This window comes from Typopeltis vanoorti, chromosome 23 (assembly GCF_054136105.1).
Source record: "Typopeltis vanoorti isolate ZY-2024b chromosome 23, IOZ_Tvanoo_1.0, whole genome shotgun sequence".
Classification (NCBI taxonomy): domain Eukaryota; kingdom Metazoa; phylum Arthropoda; class Arachnida; order Uropygi; family Thelyphonidae; genus Typopeltis; species Typopeltis vanoorti.
In genome coordinates, this window is record NC_143571.1 from 76,764,699 (window position 1) to 76,781,361 (window position 16,663).

Genomic DNA, 16,663 nt, shown 5'->3' on the forward strand with positions numbered 1-16,663 from the left:
TATTTGCCTGGCACCCTCTTTCAACTATTTGTATGGTCTGGCACCCCTGCTCAATTTTCCACTATGTTAATGATTCAGTAAGATAATATATAAACATATTTGAACTAATTGTTAATTAAAAATTAATGACTGATACAAATTAATTTTTACTCAAAAAAGATGTAAACTTACTATATTTAATAAGCCAATCATTAATGGCTACCCTGAGCCTGATGATATCCTGCTAATTTTTCAATATCAGGTTCGAAGTTTGACAAACGAACATTGCTTAGCTAACAATTGCAACATGATGCTGAATCCTTTCTCGACCAAGTATGAAGGAAAAGCAATGAGCAGTAATTTTATTTCTTGTTAATGCTGAGGATACTTGCATTGCACGTTTGGCTAGAATCTTTCATACCCACACTGATGAAATTGTACTTGAGTTCTTCAAAATCATTTTTTAAGTCAAATTCATTACACAAATTTGGATGAACAGAAGTGACATCAGAAAGAAATGAATTTATGACCCAATTTGGTATTTTAAGCTCATCAAAGTCTTTGAATTTGATCATCAAGTCTTCTTTCAGTATCAGAAGATGGGAACAATAACAATCCAAATCTGTATCTAATATTAAATCATCATCTATTATTTGTAGACTTGGCAACTACAGTAAATCTCTTGCAATCTTGTCTTACAATACTAATTTGCTGATAAAAGCATTCATAATTCTCTTTGTTTCAATAAGATTCATGTTGCTTCCCCGCAATTTGATTTTAATCTAATTTAATTTGGTGAAAATATTGGAAAGATATGCGATGTCAATCTTTTCCTTTTTTCTTTCAACATTACAAATGTTCTCATCATGCGAATTAAGAACTTTCAAAACAGTATCGTGGAGATCATTAAAGTATCACAGACAGTTTCCATTTGAGAGCCATCTAACTTCAGTGTGAAGCAAAAGACGCTCAAATTCTTCATTTTCATGGCAAAATTCCCAAAAACTATAGCTATTCAATGACTGAGCTTTTATTTCATTCACTGCTTTAGTAACATCATCCAAAGTCTTATATAATCTGCTGCTAAAATGCTTTGCAGCTAAGTGTTGTCTATGAAGAATGCAGTGAATTGTAAAGATATTTGGAACTGTTTCTTTTAAATGTGCTATAAATCCACAGTGATGACCAATCATAGCTGGTGCTCCATCAGTTGCATACGCAATATTTGTGAGAGGAATGTTTTTAGCATTAAAAATTATCTTTAACAACCTTAAAAATTGTAGAACATTTTGTATCAATTTTCAATTGTTCAGCAAATAAATAGAAACTCTTCAATGATTTCTTCATTAATATTTATATAACGCAAGCAGGCCATTAACAAAGCTTCATTGTCATGCAAAGTTGTCTCATCGAGGTGCAAAGAAAATTTTGTTTTTTAAATCATCATAAAGTCAATGTCCTTTGCCATTTCATCAATTCTTGTTGATATTGAGCTACTGCTGAGAGTAATTGATGGGGTCATATTTTTAACTGGGCTAATCATCATATCTAAAACTTCATTTATAGCTGGTAAGATGAGAATTTTGCAAACATTATGTGAGTTTACACATTTGACAATTAATTTTGAAAGTTTGTACGAAACAACAAGTCCCTTCTCTTGTTGGTTACTTTGTTTTGCAACCAACCATTTAGGTCCAGGATGATTTTTAAATTTAGTCTTTAATTCGCAAAAAGCACTCCACATTCTTTTGGTTTTATTTTGTGGCTGGGGTATTAGAGCTGTTGCACAAATTGAATAAGAATTCAGCAATAGGGACTGATGGAATATCAACACGTGTGCTAAAGGAGTGTTCAACTGAACTGGCCATTCCTTTGACCAGGCTGTTTAATACGAGTCTCAGAACAGGGAAGATTCCACTTTGAATAGGCTGGAATTATGGTAATCCCATTGCACAAGGGTGGTGCAAAAACCGATGTATCCAGCTATTGACCGATTAATATCTCAGGAGTGATGGTGAAGATTTTAGAAAAATCGGTTAGGGTTCGCATTCAGGAGTGGGTTGACAGTGAATCTCTACTTTGCAATGAACAACATGGGTTTACTAAGGGAAGGTCATTTTTTAATAACTTGCTCACATTCTATAACAATGTTACCATTGAACTAGACAAGGGGAAATTGATACACATGATACTTTTGGATTTTGCTAAGGCTTTTGACAGAATACAGCATGGTAGACTGTTGCATAAATTGGAGAAAATGAGTTTGCGTTATACAATATTAGCATGGATAAGAGGATGGCTGACTGACAGATATCAAAAAGGTATATGGGAGATCTGCAAGGTTTAAGGTAACAAGTGGTGTACCACAAGGATCAGTGCTTGGTCCACTGTTATTCAATCTGTACATTAATGATATTGGGAAGGATTTCACAAGCGACATACAGCTATTTGCTGATGACGCAAAGATAGGTAGGGTAATCATGAATGTTGCTGATATGCAGTACTTGCAGAATGATTTGAACAGGCTGGAATTGTGGGCATGGGAAAATGAGTGTCAGTTCAATGTGAGTAAATGTAAAGTCATTCACTTTGACATGATTAGATAACCAATGTTGTATTATATTGGTGGGATTAGGCTAGAATAAACTGATGAAGCTAGAGGTCTTGGAATGTTAATAGATAGGAAGTAGAAGTTCGGGGGCCATGTGGCAAAGATTGCAAATACAACTCAAAAGTTAATTGCAATGCTGAAACAAACGTTCACATGTAAAGATAAGGATATTATTTTGCCTCTTTACAAGGCTTTGATAAGACCTCACTTGGACTATTGCGTGCAGGTCTATTCTCCTGGTTTCCATTGTGAATCTGATATACAGGAGAGAGTACAAAGGAGAATGTTAAAAATGATATCAGGATTGTGGAATATTGATTATGAAGACAGATTGAGAATTTGTAGACTGCAGATACTAGCAAACAAGAGAAAGAGGGGTGATATGATTGAGACTTGCAAACTTCTGAAAGGGTCATAAGGATTTCAATTCATAGAATTTTTCAGTTATGGAGGGTGGGGAAAGAACAATAGAAGGCATCCTTGGCAGCTGAGAATGAAGGCTGCCAAGAAGGGAGTGAAGGCTATATTTTTCTCTCAGAGGGGGTGCGTGGGAATGGATTGCCTTTGAATGTTGTGAGTACAAGCAGTGTGAATGAATTCAAGAATAAGTATGATAGCTGGTGTGTGTAGTATGTTGCCTCCCTCGATGAGTCTGACTTCCTGGAGGTCTCTTAATAATAATAATAGTAATAATTTGGATGCTTTGTTCTTAAATGCTCAATCATTCTTGGAGGCTTCATTCCTTTGTTTGAGAAAATTTTTTCACTTATGAAGGACATTGGTAACTGTTCATTGTTTATAGACGGAATAACTCCATATTTTAAATATTTACTTGAATATTGACTACACGTTCTTTTTTCACTCATTTTAATGGGCTACAGTGCTACACAATATTGAAGAAGTGTGCCACATGATACCACAGGCTAGATGTAAACTGCAAACCAGGGTTGTCAGATAGGCTTTAGGAAAAGTAGCAGATAAAGCTTATAAAAGTTAGTGGATTCTGCTAAAAATAGCCAAAATTAATTATTTCCTGTGTAGAAAATTCAGACCAAAAAGTAGCCTAATTACTTAACTTTCAATGTAAAAATGCTAAAAAATAAGTAGTGAATAAATTTGAACAGTATTGCCAAACATACAATATCCTGAACAGTGCTGCCTGCCAAACATACAACAATAGGGATGCTAGATTAAATATGGAATTTTTTGCTTTTATTATATTAGTAGTATTATAACGCTTACCCCCCGCCCCTCAGCATTCAGTGCCCTCGTGACCAATACACTACTACTACCTATTGGAAGTAATGCAATTCTGTTTGTAAATTGTATATATTCTGGTCAGTGTTTCAGGAATGAAAAATTAGAATTTCTGGGAGGGAAAAAACCCTACCACCTCCATGCTGAAATGTCCTTAAAGATGAAAAGTCCTTAAATATTCTTTGCATCCTAGATAAGATTCAAACTCAAGTCTGTTCAACCAAAGGATATTAATGACTGAGCTATGAAAGCTCCAAAGGGTTTGGTAATGTAAAATCTCGTATAGAAAAAAAAAAATAGAAAATTTTTTCCATGTCGATTTTACATGGCAATTAAATTACATATTATACTTGTACATACATATTACACTTGTAGTCTGCGCAGTTAGCCTAGTGGCTGTGTGCTTTGCAACCATATGCCTGGGGAAGGAGTGTCCTAGGTTCGATTCCTGTCAGTGACGTGAGGAGCTTAAGGATCTTCTTCAGCCATAGCCAAGTCAGCCGGTCTTGGGCGTGGACAGTAGGGTTTTCCCCCAGTTTATCCTGGGGTTTTTCATCCTGCAAAGCAGGCAAACTGGCCTTGAGAACTCAACACTACAGGACATAGGATTCACCAGGGCGTAGGGCTGACAACCTTATCCTGTGAACGGTTTGAGGTCTGATAATTAATAAACCCTCGACACCGCAAAGTAAAAGAGGGTTAAAGGAAGATGAGATTATACTTGTAAAAGAATGTACAACTCTCTGTACTGAGATAAATGTTGTAACTATATGTTAAAATATTTGAATAAGAACCACTAGATTTGTAACCAAAAATAAGCTCAGACAGGATTAGGCTAGGAGACCTAAGGCAAGCAACAGTCGCGAAGGTTACTATTATGAGTTTTCCTGCCAAAACCCAGCGATAGCGTGGGTGACAGAGAAAACCCTCCAGTAAATCCGAGGGACTTTAGAGAAAAAGGGCCAAGGTTGGGAGAATGATATAAAAGACAGAAATTGAGTGGCTAGCAGGCTTTCGTTTCAAAGTTTTTTCCTGTGCCAGGCTTTTCCGAGGACGGGGAGAGTCACATTTCCCAAGAGCAGCAGTTCCGATGAAGAGGGGAAGTTTGCTAGTAGCACAGACAGCCTTTTCAAGATATCCCACCATGAGATTCCCCGATGATCTACTTGTGTGCTGAATTATCGCAGAAGTGTCCTAGTGCCCGATCGAAAGTTAGCTGGGAAGAAGCGGAATGTGCCCGTAAGCCTTTAGGATCTATGACTGTGTAATGATCTAGAAAGATTGTAAGTAGAATGCTTCATGTAATATTCTAGATTGTGGAGTTCAAATGAAAAATGTTGTTTCTGTTATCTAGTGGCATAGAAGGCGTTAGGAAGAGTTAAAAAGTCTTATTTTAGTTTGAGTGTGAATAGTATAATACAGAGATCTACAGATTTGCTTATGTTATGTAATGCTAAGAGTGAATGTGGTTTGCGTTTTGCCTTTTATTGTTTGAGAGAAAGTTTAAGTGTGTTAAGTATCATCCAAGTGTCTGAAAAGTTGTGTAATTATGATTTCTTTGTCTTAAAGCTTAAGCGAAATGCTAATTGAATTTGTGGAAAGTTAGACACGTGACAAGTATTGTCTACAGTTGTTGTCTTACTTAGAACCAGACACATGATATGCGTTGTTTGAATGTTGTATATAATTTGTCTTAGTAAGAATAAACATGTTATCTTGATTAATAGCTTGCCTGATCTTGTTTAGCCAATGCACTTCTCATAAATATACCGAACCTGTGTGACCTAAGAGTAGTAATAGCCATGACTGACTGATTAATTAATAGGAGTTGCTTGAGATAGAGTAAAATTACGAGTTATTTCTGTGCTTAGCTGAAAATATTTCTCTTGTATGTAAGGGAAGGAACAGCAATTCTTTTATGTGATTCTTAATAGAGCAGTCGATAAAAAAATAAATTTTTAAGAATCAATACAAGTGAAATACGGCAAAGTGGATTAATGACTTGGCTCCAGCCAGAAGCTTTTCCTAAGTCTACAATTCAAGCACGTTCAAGAGCATACTTATGGCCTTGAGAGAGAGATGGGGGAGTAAAACTAAGTGAAGGACTAAAGGATTAAGATTAATTGCGAGTTTGTATGCATGAATTAGAAATTGAATTCTATAGACAGTTTGAACTAGCTCAAGCAACTACGGTACAAAATAAACAAGAATGATATAAATTAAATTTAAAAAAAAGTAAATATAATAAATCAATATAATAAATTTTACAGTAATATGCATACTTAGCTATAGTTCATTAATTCATAGAGTAAGTTTAGCTAAAGTGCACTACTTAGATCTAATGAGAACATGAACATCATGTTAAGTAATCTTCAATTATATTAAAAAAACATTAGTATTAGTATTATTATTCAGGCCTCCATGGAGTCAAAAGACTCATCGTGGGAGGTCCTTTCTAAGAAACACAAGTCTATCAAGACTCATCGAGGGAGGTCCCTCCCAGGAAACACAAAGTCTATCATACCACTCCTTAAACACATTGACCATTCTCGCTCTCACCACTCCCTCAGGCAATGCATTCCATGGTTCAACCACCCACTCCTCACCCTCTTTCTCACAGTTTCCTTTCGTAACTTCCAGGGATGGCTCCTTGTCATCCCTCCTTCCTACTGTTCAACCAAGTGAAAGAACTCCCCAGTGTCAACCCTCTAACCGCCTCTCAACAGTTTAAAAGTCTCAATCATATCACCTCTCCTTCTATCCAGCAAACTCTGCAGTCCACACTCCCTCAGCCAATCCTCATAACTAACATTGTACAGTCCTGACACCATCTTTGTTATCTGCCTTTGTACCCTTTCCACAGTTAATTTATCCCCTTCAAATCCTGGGGACCAGATCTGAGAACAATAGTCTAAGTGTGGTCTGATCAGAGTCTTATACAACGGAATGATAACCATTTTATCTCTGAAGGTCAGTGTCCTCCTCATTATTGCGGCAATCCTCTGTGTTACCTTCACTTCCTTTGCAATATGTCCCCTAAATTTCAGGTTTCTATCAATCATCAACCCCAGATCTCTTGTCTCCCCTACTTCCTCTAGTTTAACTCCTCCCATAGAGTATACAGTGTCCCATCAATATGTCCCAAACCTCAAGACCTTACATTTTGCTGCATTAAACTGATACCCCCTATTCATTTGCCCATCTATCTAGGCTTATTCAAATCCTCTTGCAGGGCTACTACATCTGCACTATTACTAATAACCCTTCCCAGCATCACGTCATCTGCAAACAACTGAATATCCCCTTGCAATCCACAGACATGTCATTGATATAAAGGTTAGTAAACATTTAAAATAAAGTACATAGGATATTTGTTGTAACATGGCTGTGAGCAATACATTAAAATATTAATTATAAATATTGTAAAAGACTGCACCTAATCAAAATTAAAATTAACTAATTAAAATTAATCAGGATTTTTCCTTACCGTTCTATCTAACACTGTAGGAACAAAATCATATCCAATGCCTTCAACTTCATAAAATGATGACTCGCATACATTCAGGACTTCTGGTTCTGCCAGAATAGAACCACAAGGGTCTACACCAATTATCTATTATGACAAAATAGACATCAGAGAAAGAGATCATAGCATATGTATTTATTAAACAACTGCATAAAATGTTCCTTATATCTTTGTATAATCAAGCAACTTGTTCATTAAAATGAAGTTGGTGATCGAGAAACTTTTCTGTATAATGAAAGAACATAAAAAATCATAACCATGTAATTCCCATAAGGTGCAGGATGTTAACATAAGGTTCAGTAAAAACATTTAGATGATTTAAAATTGGTTATAATCATCAAATTTGGACAAATTTATATTTGTATGATTTTCTTAACAATATTCACGAAAAGTATAATGTGAATTATATTGCCTATTGTCTTCAATATATCTTTATATCACTTAATCTAGCATCATTCAGCAAAATGTTTGTGAAGATGTGTGAGACTTCTGTAGTCAACAAAGTAAGAAGTTGCAGGATTGGATGCAAGTCTGTCATGAAGGAATGCTGTTTTGTTTGTTGCAGACAATGTTGTCATTCATGCCAACAGTTTCAAAGCTTCTTTAACATGCATACAAAAGGACAATGGCAGTCTGAAGTATGTGCTACTGGAGCTCCCAGCAAAGAAAAGAGACACTAGTCCATGTAGGATGATCAGGAAGGGACTTTTGTTTTTAGGGCATAATTTAGAGACAAGTGTTTTCATCTAAGTGACAGAGGGGGTTCATTTAATTCAACATAAACACTATGAACAGATGATGTGTGAAAAATGCCGGCAGCTGATCGGATACCTGATGATGGATCGGGTCCAACCAGCAGAGCATGCTCTCCCTTGTAGAACCATAAACCAGACCCATAATGAAGCTTTGAATGTACAAGTGCACATTTGATGCAGAGCAAGGAGCATTTATCAGCACCCCATTCAGTAAAGGATAGAGTGAAGAGATTATTCAATGCTTTTCTGCACTTTTCTCGAAGATGACAAATGTATGTAAAGCATATTAGCTTGCTATCAAAGATGAGTCCCAAAAAACTTGCCGTCTGGAACTACAGGGATAATGTTTGTTCCATTCATAAATCAGAATTGGGATAGAGTACATGTTTCTGGCAGAAGTGTACACAGCTATTTCTTCAGATAACTTGTACCCATGACAAAGAGCCCATGAAGAAACATGATCAATTGCTTGTTGAAACAGTCTTTCAATGACCCTCATGTTACAGGAGTGACAGTAAATTGTGAATTCCTTGACATAAAGGCAATTGCCTACTGTGGGAGGAAGCTGTTCAGTAATTGAGTTCACTTTGATAGTGAACTGGGTTACAATAGACAAGCTTAAGTGTTGAATGTTATAAATAACATTCAACACTTGAGGTAGACAAATGGTGTGTGTTTTGTATATACCTTTCATCTTCTGAATTTCATCCTATACAACTTTGCACTGGCTGTTTGATTCATCAATGATGTAAATTGGATTCAGGCTTGTTTTTGAATTTAATGTCTCACATACTGTGTTTTGGCTGGAACACATTTAAAGACTTAAGTTTGTTGCAGTAATATCTACAAAATATACAGAATGCTCTATCTTGATCTTTTTTTTTTGGTTGTTTGGTACTCTGGTTTCCACCAAGCTTTGGAGAGAGTGGAAATCGGACCACAGGGCTGAGGTAGTTACAATATGAGATTATCAATTTCTGTTTCATTTAATTCATAATAGTGGTAAATGTACCGAGAAAAATGTGATAAGAAATGCCACAGATAAGCAACTGCTTACTGCTTCCAGAAAAACATTAAGCTGGACATAATGGAAAGGAGTATGAATGGCATGTGGATAGTTACTTCACCATGAGCAGAACCATCTCCAGTTCTGTCCTTGCAGACAAGAGTGATATTCTTGAAGGTAGGGACCTCACTAGGTTCTAAATGTTTCCAGTAGACATAAACAAAGTTTTGTGTTTTAAGTTTCTGCAGCAGGTGCTTGATATCAATATTCTGGCAAAATTCACAATAGTTCCATTGTAAAAATTTACCTCTTGTTTAGGCTTCGTAGATTTGGCTGATTTCTGTGAGATAAGTCCACTACCTCATGTTGTTGAAATGATGTTTCTACAAGGACATCACCAGAACTTAGTTTCTTAACTGTTTTGGGAGAACTGCCTATTCTTCTAAACCCTTCTGAATAAAGAAGAGTAAAAGTTTCCCTATTAGTTTTTCACCTGGTGCATGGATGATTAGAAACATCACTACATTTGTACTGGTATCATATCTTTTGTTTCTTACTTCTGTTGGTGTATAATGGCATCATTACTTGGTTGGGACTTTTTTATGGCTCCTGAAACAACTGAAGATGAAGGATTCATACTTAACTGAATTTTTGTTCAGCTTCCCACCTGCCACAGAGAGACAGATGGATGTCCAGTCTCCGGCAAGTAATGACTCTGCTTGGGAGGGGAACACTACAGCTACTCTGGATGCGATATGAGCACCATAGCAAGCATTGGGCCCCTGTCCCCCAGACCATAGTGAAGGAGACTTACTGCACTAGACTTTATCCTTGCAGGTAAGCCCACCAGCTGATGATCCTATCCAGACAATCTGGGGCCTGTCTTGCTGAAGCAGAAGACAGAGTACCACAAGACTACCAAGATCACCCTTTCAGGATGTCCACCGGTTGCATAGGCAAACATGGCAGCAAGATGCTGGATTCCAGTGATGGTAAGCTGAAAGATAGGATAGTAAAAATGATTCAGGGAAGTAGAGCAAAGAATACGTGAAGAGAAGCAAAGAAAAAGGGAAGAATGAAAAAGGCCAGCACCATCACTGGGAGGGGTCCTCTCCACCATGAAAACTGGTGTTTCACATGGAGGGGGCTGTAACAGTGAAAAGTCAATTATTGGAACACCCTCAGTTTCAACAAAATGGAAGATGAATCCATCAAGATAAGAATTAATGGAAAAAGAGGTGGAGCCAGCAGATTATAGAAATAAAGATGAAAACAGGTGAGATTGTTTTATATAATTCAATCCCCCCAACAGAGTATCCCAAATTCTGCCTTTAACTCTTTTTCCAATACCTTAACACCACTCCAATGATATTAACTAGTCTATAATATGAAACTTCAGTGTTGGAGCCTCCTATGTGTAACAGAACTATTTAATCCACTTTCCACTCCTGTGGCAGTCACCAGTGCTAAATCCTTAACAGTGTGGTTAAGGACTCTCAGCAATGACCTTAACCAGACTGTTGAGGACACTGTAATTTCTGTCAGACTTCCCATAACACACATGCTGATATTTCATCCAACCTTATGGCTGTATTCACTTTTATTCTCGTCTCAATCCATCACCAAAAGCCACTGTGCTACTTCTACTTGGATGATATGCACTTTCAAGCAATCACTCAGTAATTCAACTATTTTTTTCTGCTCCTGTTACCTCCTTACTATCAGCATTTGTTAAAATTATCCTTCCATAATCATTCTTCATTTTGTTTGCCAAGTAGTGAAAGAACTTTGGAATTTCCCCTGATATGATCGGCTAAGAGCGTACCTGCTTGTTATTTTTCTTATGTATCACACATAAGATCTTTTGCAAATCCTGATTAATGATGCTGATTTACCCCTCTGACCTTAAGTATGCATACTGCTTTCCTTAAATACTCTTCACTCATTTCTCAGGTACTAATATTGTTCCTTGCAGTTTCTTAAGCCATCACACTGGCACTGCTCCAAGCTGCCTTCTGAATTTGTCATAAGCACTAGCTTTGAAGTTTGACATATAATCTATCTTAATGGAAAACTCCATATTCTTAGCCACCTCCCAGGTCAAGACTGTATGATCTCATTATTAGGCTGAATACATTGAATATGCATTTAATGGGTAATTTATTTCATATCTGTCACAAAAACATCAGGGATCATTATGATCAAATTCCTCACATGTACCCATAGGGGGTGTACAGGATATTATGACAGTACTACATGAAAAAGTTACATCATTGTTAACTTCCTATCAATTTTAAAATTATAAGAGCACACACAAAAACACTCAAAACAAAGAGAGAAAAAAAAATTAGACTAAAAACCTAAAGTCCTATGGGGACATTATGGGTGCTGTTGGCAAGGAAGAGGAAGCAAGAATAAATCTTCCCAAATCTTGGGTGTTTAATGCAATCATATTTATTAAGATTAGGTTGGTTTTTCAAATCTGCTGCTGATTCCAGTAGAAAAGTCAAGTTTATATTTTTGCAGTGAGGCAGTTTTCTTCTATTTGATTCTGTACAAGATATTCAAGGCATGGTCAGTTAGACTCAACTGACCATAGTTATGATGGCAGATGTATTTCTTGTGTTCTTCTAGGCAGATGTTAGCAGATCTCCATAAATTACACAAAGACAAAAACATAATAATCACTACAGAACACAAGGGTAATGCTGCTGTGGTCATCAATGCTAATGATCATAACAGGAAAATGAATGTTTTGCTAATAGAATACACTACTTATAAACCACTGGATTATGATCCACCAATTCTCAGAAGAAAACAATAAAAAGGCTTCTTAAAAAAAAAACAGGTCTCATCTTGGGCTGCTGAAATATAGCAATATTTTGCACAGTGTAGTTTTGAACAGCATGGGTTTGCTATAGCACAGTTTATAATTTTCAAAAGATTTAACGGTAGTATGGCACTGTCCCTTCAAGGGCTCACTTCAGTGAGTACAGAAGTGGCAAACCTGAGGTAACTTGATGGTGGAGTATGCCTTACTTCATGTATTATACATCTGTTATATTATCTATAGACTAGTCCCTACCCATCTTTCTTTCCTCTTCTTCTTGCTCCTTCTTCCCAATGCTATTGGAGTATTTGAGGGCTGTGGGTGAATATTTTCTATTTTACTATTTCTTTTTGTCTTATGCAGTGGGAGTCTGCTTTCTCTCCCAGGTATTTGCCTCACCGACACTAGTGGCCAAAATTGTGGAAATCTTTTGGAAAAAGTGTATTTCTGAGGTTTGATGGCTTATAACCACTTTTTTTTTTTTTTGAGTAATACCATAAAATTATATATCAATGGAAAGATAATTTAATCAAGAATGTAATGCAATAACCTTTATGAAGGATTTTTTTTAAACCAGCAGTTATAAAGAAGAAAAGTGAAACACATAGAAAAAATGAGATATACAAAAATTCTCACAATGTGAGTTAATGCTTAGTTGGGTAACCTTTAGCGTTAATTACGGCACCTTTCCATGGAGTGAACCAAGTTTTTTTTAGTTCTGCAGCTGTATAATGTGAAACCAAGATTGAATTATTGCTTCTATAATTGGGTTTTATTGGTGGCTTGCTTCTGACTAACAAGTTTCTTTAGTCGGCTCCATAGATTTTCGATCAGGTTAAGGTCTGGGCTATTCCCAGACCATTCCAGCAGTGGAATATGATTATCTTCAAACCACTTTTTGCATACAGCAGCAACATGACATGGAGCTGAATCCTGTTGAAATATAAATGCTTCATTATCTTGGAAAAGATCACAAGATCACATTATCTTGGAAAAGAAGGCTTCAGCTTGGGCTCAAGTATTTCATTTATGTATTTTTGGGCATTTACATTCCCTTAATCATGCAAATTCTGCCCACGCCTTTTGATGTCATACAATCCCAGATCGTAACATTAAGTGAGTGTTTCACAGTAGGTATAATGCAATCAGGATGCAAATCTTCTCTGATTCTTCTCCTTACGTATTTTATGCCATCACTATCAAACAGGGAGAGTTTGGTCTCATCACTCCAAATAACACTGTCCCATTGTTCTGCTGTCCAGTTAACATGGGTTTTAGCCCAGTTTAATCTTTTCAATCTTTGTTTGAGAGATAAAAATGGCTTTTTTTCGTGGAATTCTAGCATTTAGACTAAATTTCTACAGTCTGCACCGAACAGTCCTTGCACTCAACTTCACATCGTATTGCACATTTCATCTTGTATACACTCAGATGATTTTTCGTTTGTCACGTAGGCAGAGTCTCTCAATTCCTCTATCATCACTTGCTGTTGTGCACCTTTTCCTGCCTTTACCAGTCTGTAGTGACTGAGTCTCCTTATACCTCTTCAAATATTTAGAAATGCCACCTTTGGTTAAGTTTCCACCAATTTTTCTTCTAATTTCTTCATAACTGTAGTCTTGTTCACTTAATAGTACTATTTTACATCGCTTTCTGGGTGACCAGTCAACTCTTTGTGCCATTTCTTTAATTTTATTACGTTTTACAAGCTCACGAAAATGAAAGAACACAAAAAAAACTAACCAACTTGATAGCAATCACATAACACACTGACAAATGTCCTCCTCTTAGCTCCAATATGTGACATCAATAGCTGAATCCAACTGTGATATTATTGGCTCATTGCCAAAACAAGATGACACCTGATTGGCTCTCTAAACACTCATGCTCATTGGCTATATTCAAATGAAGGAAAGCTACTTCAAATCAACCTAAGCAAGTTGTGCTTCTTTTTTCTGGTTATTTGGCTATAATGTTTCATAGGATAATTGAACAAACTTTGTTGCATTACATTCTTGATTAAATTATCTTTCCATTGATATATAATTTTATGGTATTACACCAAAAAAAGTGGTGTTATGAGCCATCAAACCTCAAAAATACACTTTTTCCAAAAGTGTTTCCACAATTTTGGCCTCTAGTGTAGTTGACTAAAGTCAAAACCCCGCCTGGCCAGGGATAAATTGGGATCAAAATCCCCATCCCCAGATATGTGGAAAGGGCCTCTGCAATCCTACCACTCATCGCAGTGAATTCACTCCTAAATCCTAATATGTTTGTGCCTTATAATACATCTCATGCTGCATCAGTGGCCAGGCTGAATAATCAGAGCTGAATTCAAGACTTGGGTGGAGGGTCCTGTTTGAGAAGTATATTACAGTCTCCAACATAAGGTCACTCTTAATGAAGAATACAGAAGATATGGGATTAATCTCAGAGGTGAACTATGGGTGCTCTTGATACTGTCTGTAAAGAAATGGAGAAGTATAAAATTGATATCCTGGGAATTACAGAGACCAGATGGAATGGAGAAGATCATTTCAAAAGAAAGGATAGTAAACTATTTGTTTATTCAGGAGGTGACTCAAAACATCAGGGAGTTGCTGTGGTACTGAAGAAACTTCAGGCAAGAGTTTTGTTATAATCCTATTAATGACATGACACTTGTATTATACTTAAGGCTCATCCTACCAATGTGTCAATCATTGTAGTTTATGTACCCAGATATGCCTAATGAAGAGAGTGAAGAGTTCTAGAAAAAACATACAGACTATGTTGGATTGTTAAATTAATTAACAATAACTAATGAAATACAATTAACAAATAAAGCGACTATCTTTACCTTACAGTTGGGATTCTTTTCCTTTATTTTGCGACCAATTCCTGTGATAGTTCCTCCTGTTCCAGCTCCCAAAACAACCATATCAATTTGTCCATCACACTGTTCCAAAATTTCTTCTGCTGTTGTATCATAATGGGCTAGAGGATTACCAGGATTCCGATACTGGAAATTGAATTAGAAAAAAATGTGACTAATTCAGGTATATTAAAAGTAGTACAAAATAATTTTTTTTTTTAAATATGTGGTAGTAGTCTTTCAAACAAAATCTTTTGTAATGGAAACATAAGTTTCTGTAGTTTAGCAGTTCTCTGGGAAGTTTTTGGTATTGAGACCACATCATGATGAGAATAAAGAGTAATAAAAATAAGAAATTAAAACCCAACAAGTTTCATAAGTTGTAAGACTTACATCATCAGGGGGTAACTGTACAAAAAAGTTTTACACAACACTGTAGGACTATTCAAACACTGTGTAGAAAACACTTTTTTTCATATTTCAAGACAAATATTGGGAACTTCTCGTAGAAAGGATTATACGCTGGTTGCACATGATTACTAAATAACTTAAGGAATTCACAACGTATACTGGAATATAAATTAAAATAAACTTTAACATATACTTCCTATATTTCGGCAACGTCACATTGCCATCTTCATTGGGAGATAAGATTAAGACACGTGCACGCAGGCACTAAAAACAGCAAATGAGATCGAAGTGAGGAAACTACTGTTTTTCCCTGATGGTGCTCCTTAGCAGGCTATATTAGGTATTCTTGGCTGTTGGGCTGAAGTTCTCAAGATGTATGTCTCCCAAATTTGAGGCAGTCTCATGCATCCAAATTTGTTGAGGTTTGGCATGTTTCTTATGGCTGAGGCTGATTCAATGAATAGTCTTTCAAATTTATACTTGCTGTGGTGTATTACTGTGGCTATCTTCCACCGTATTCTGTGGAGTGTATCCAGAACATGGTCTGCAAGCCCAGAGTGGCTGTACTGGTGAAACCAGATGTAGTCCTTGTGTTATGAAATATTGGGAATATTTGTCTTGAAATATGAAAAAAAAGTGTTCTCCACACAGTGTTTGAATAGTCCTACAGTGGATTACAGAAAATTTCGAAACTAATACATTACAAACTATCTGCTAAGCCACAGAAACCTACGTTTCCATCTAGAAGATCACAGGTGAGTGCTTATGGTCTAAAGTTGTCATCAATCTTTTTTCTCATTCTTCTTCAGGCAGACAAAAAAAATGCAACAGTGGTTATGAATTCAGATGAATATGCAAGAAAATGAACAGCCTATTAGAAGATTCCAATACCTATTTATCCTTAGACAGGGATCTCACATGGCACACACATAATAAAACCAGTGACTTGATCAAAAAGTTACCTAAATGGCCAAAAGAAATAAAAAAAAATCTTTATCAAAACATCCATTAGTCCCAAGAATTTATGGTGCACCAAAAAAATTACACAAAAAGGATATTCCATTACAGCCAATTGTAGATGGGAGAGATTCTCCAACCTCAAACTTAGCAAAATATCTGTCAAACCTGATATCACCACAAAAAGAAAAAACAATCGTTTGTAAAAAAAAAGTTTACATTTTATTGAAAAGGTAAACAACATTAATATAGAGCCTTCAGACAAATGAGTAAGTTTAGATGTAGTCAGTCTCTTCAGCAATGTATCAGAAATGACAAAGTGGATCTACTTGTAAAACTTTTCCCACCAGACACTGTAGGACTATTCAAACGCCGTAAGGAAAACACTTTTCATATTTCAAAACAATACTGAGAACAAAAAGAAGGATTTGCTATGGGTTCCCCCTTTTTCCAATTTCAAAAGCTAACGCATTA

General features: G+C 36.3%; 1 protein-coding gene across 6 annotated transcripts in view; it reads right to left on the bottom strand.

Annotated features, from left to right (window-relative positions):
• Cbs (Cystathionine beta-synthase) overlaps positions 1-16,663 on the bottom strand; it is a 251,449-nt gene that overhangs the window by 72,358 nt on the left and 162,428 nt on the right. For all 6 annotated transcript variants that reach the window (XM_090413161.1, XM_090413156.1, XM_090413160.1 and 3 more), the window contains exons 6-7: positions 14,807-14,968; positions 7,335-7,460 (exon numbers count right to left, since the gene is read on the bottom strand). In XM_090413161.1, coding sequence (XP_090269287.1) covers positions 7,335-7,460; positions 14,807-14,968 — 288 coding nt within the window. The remainder of the gene's footprint in view (positions 1-7,334; positions 7,461-14,806; positions 14,969-16,663) is intronic.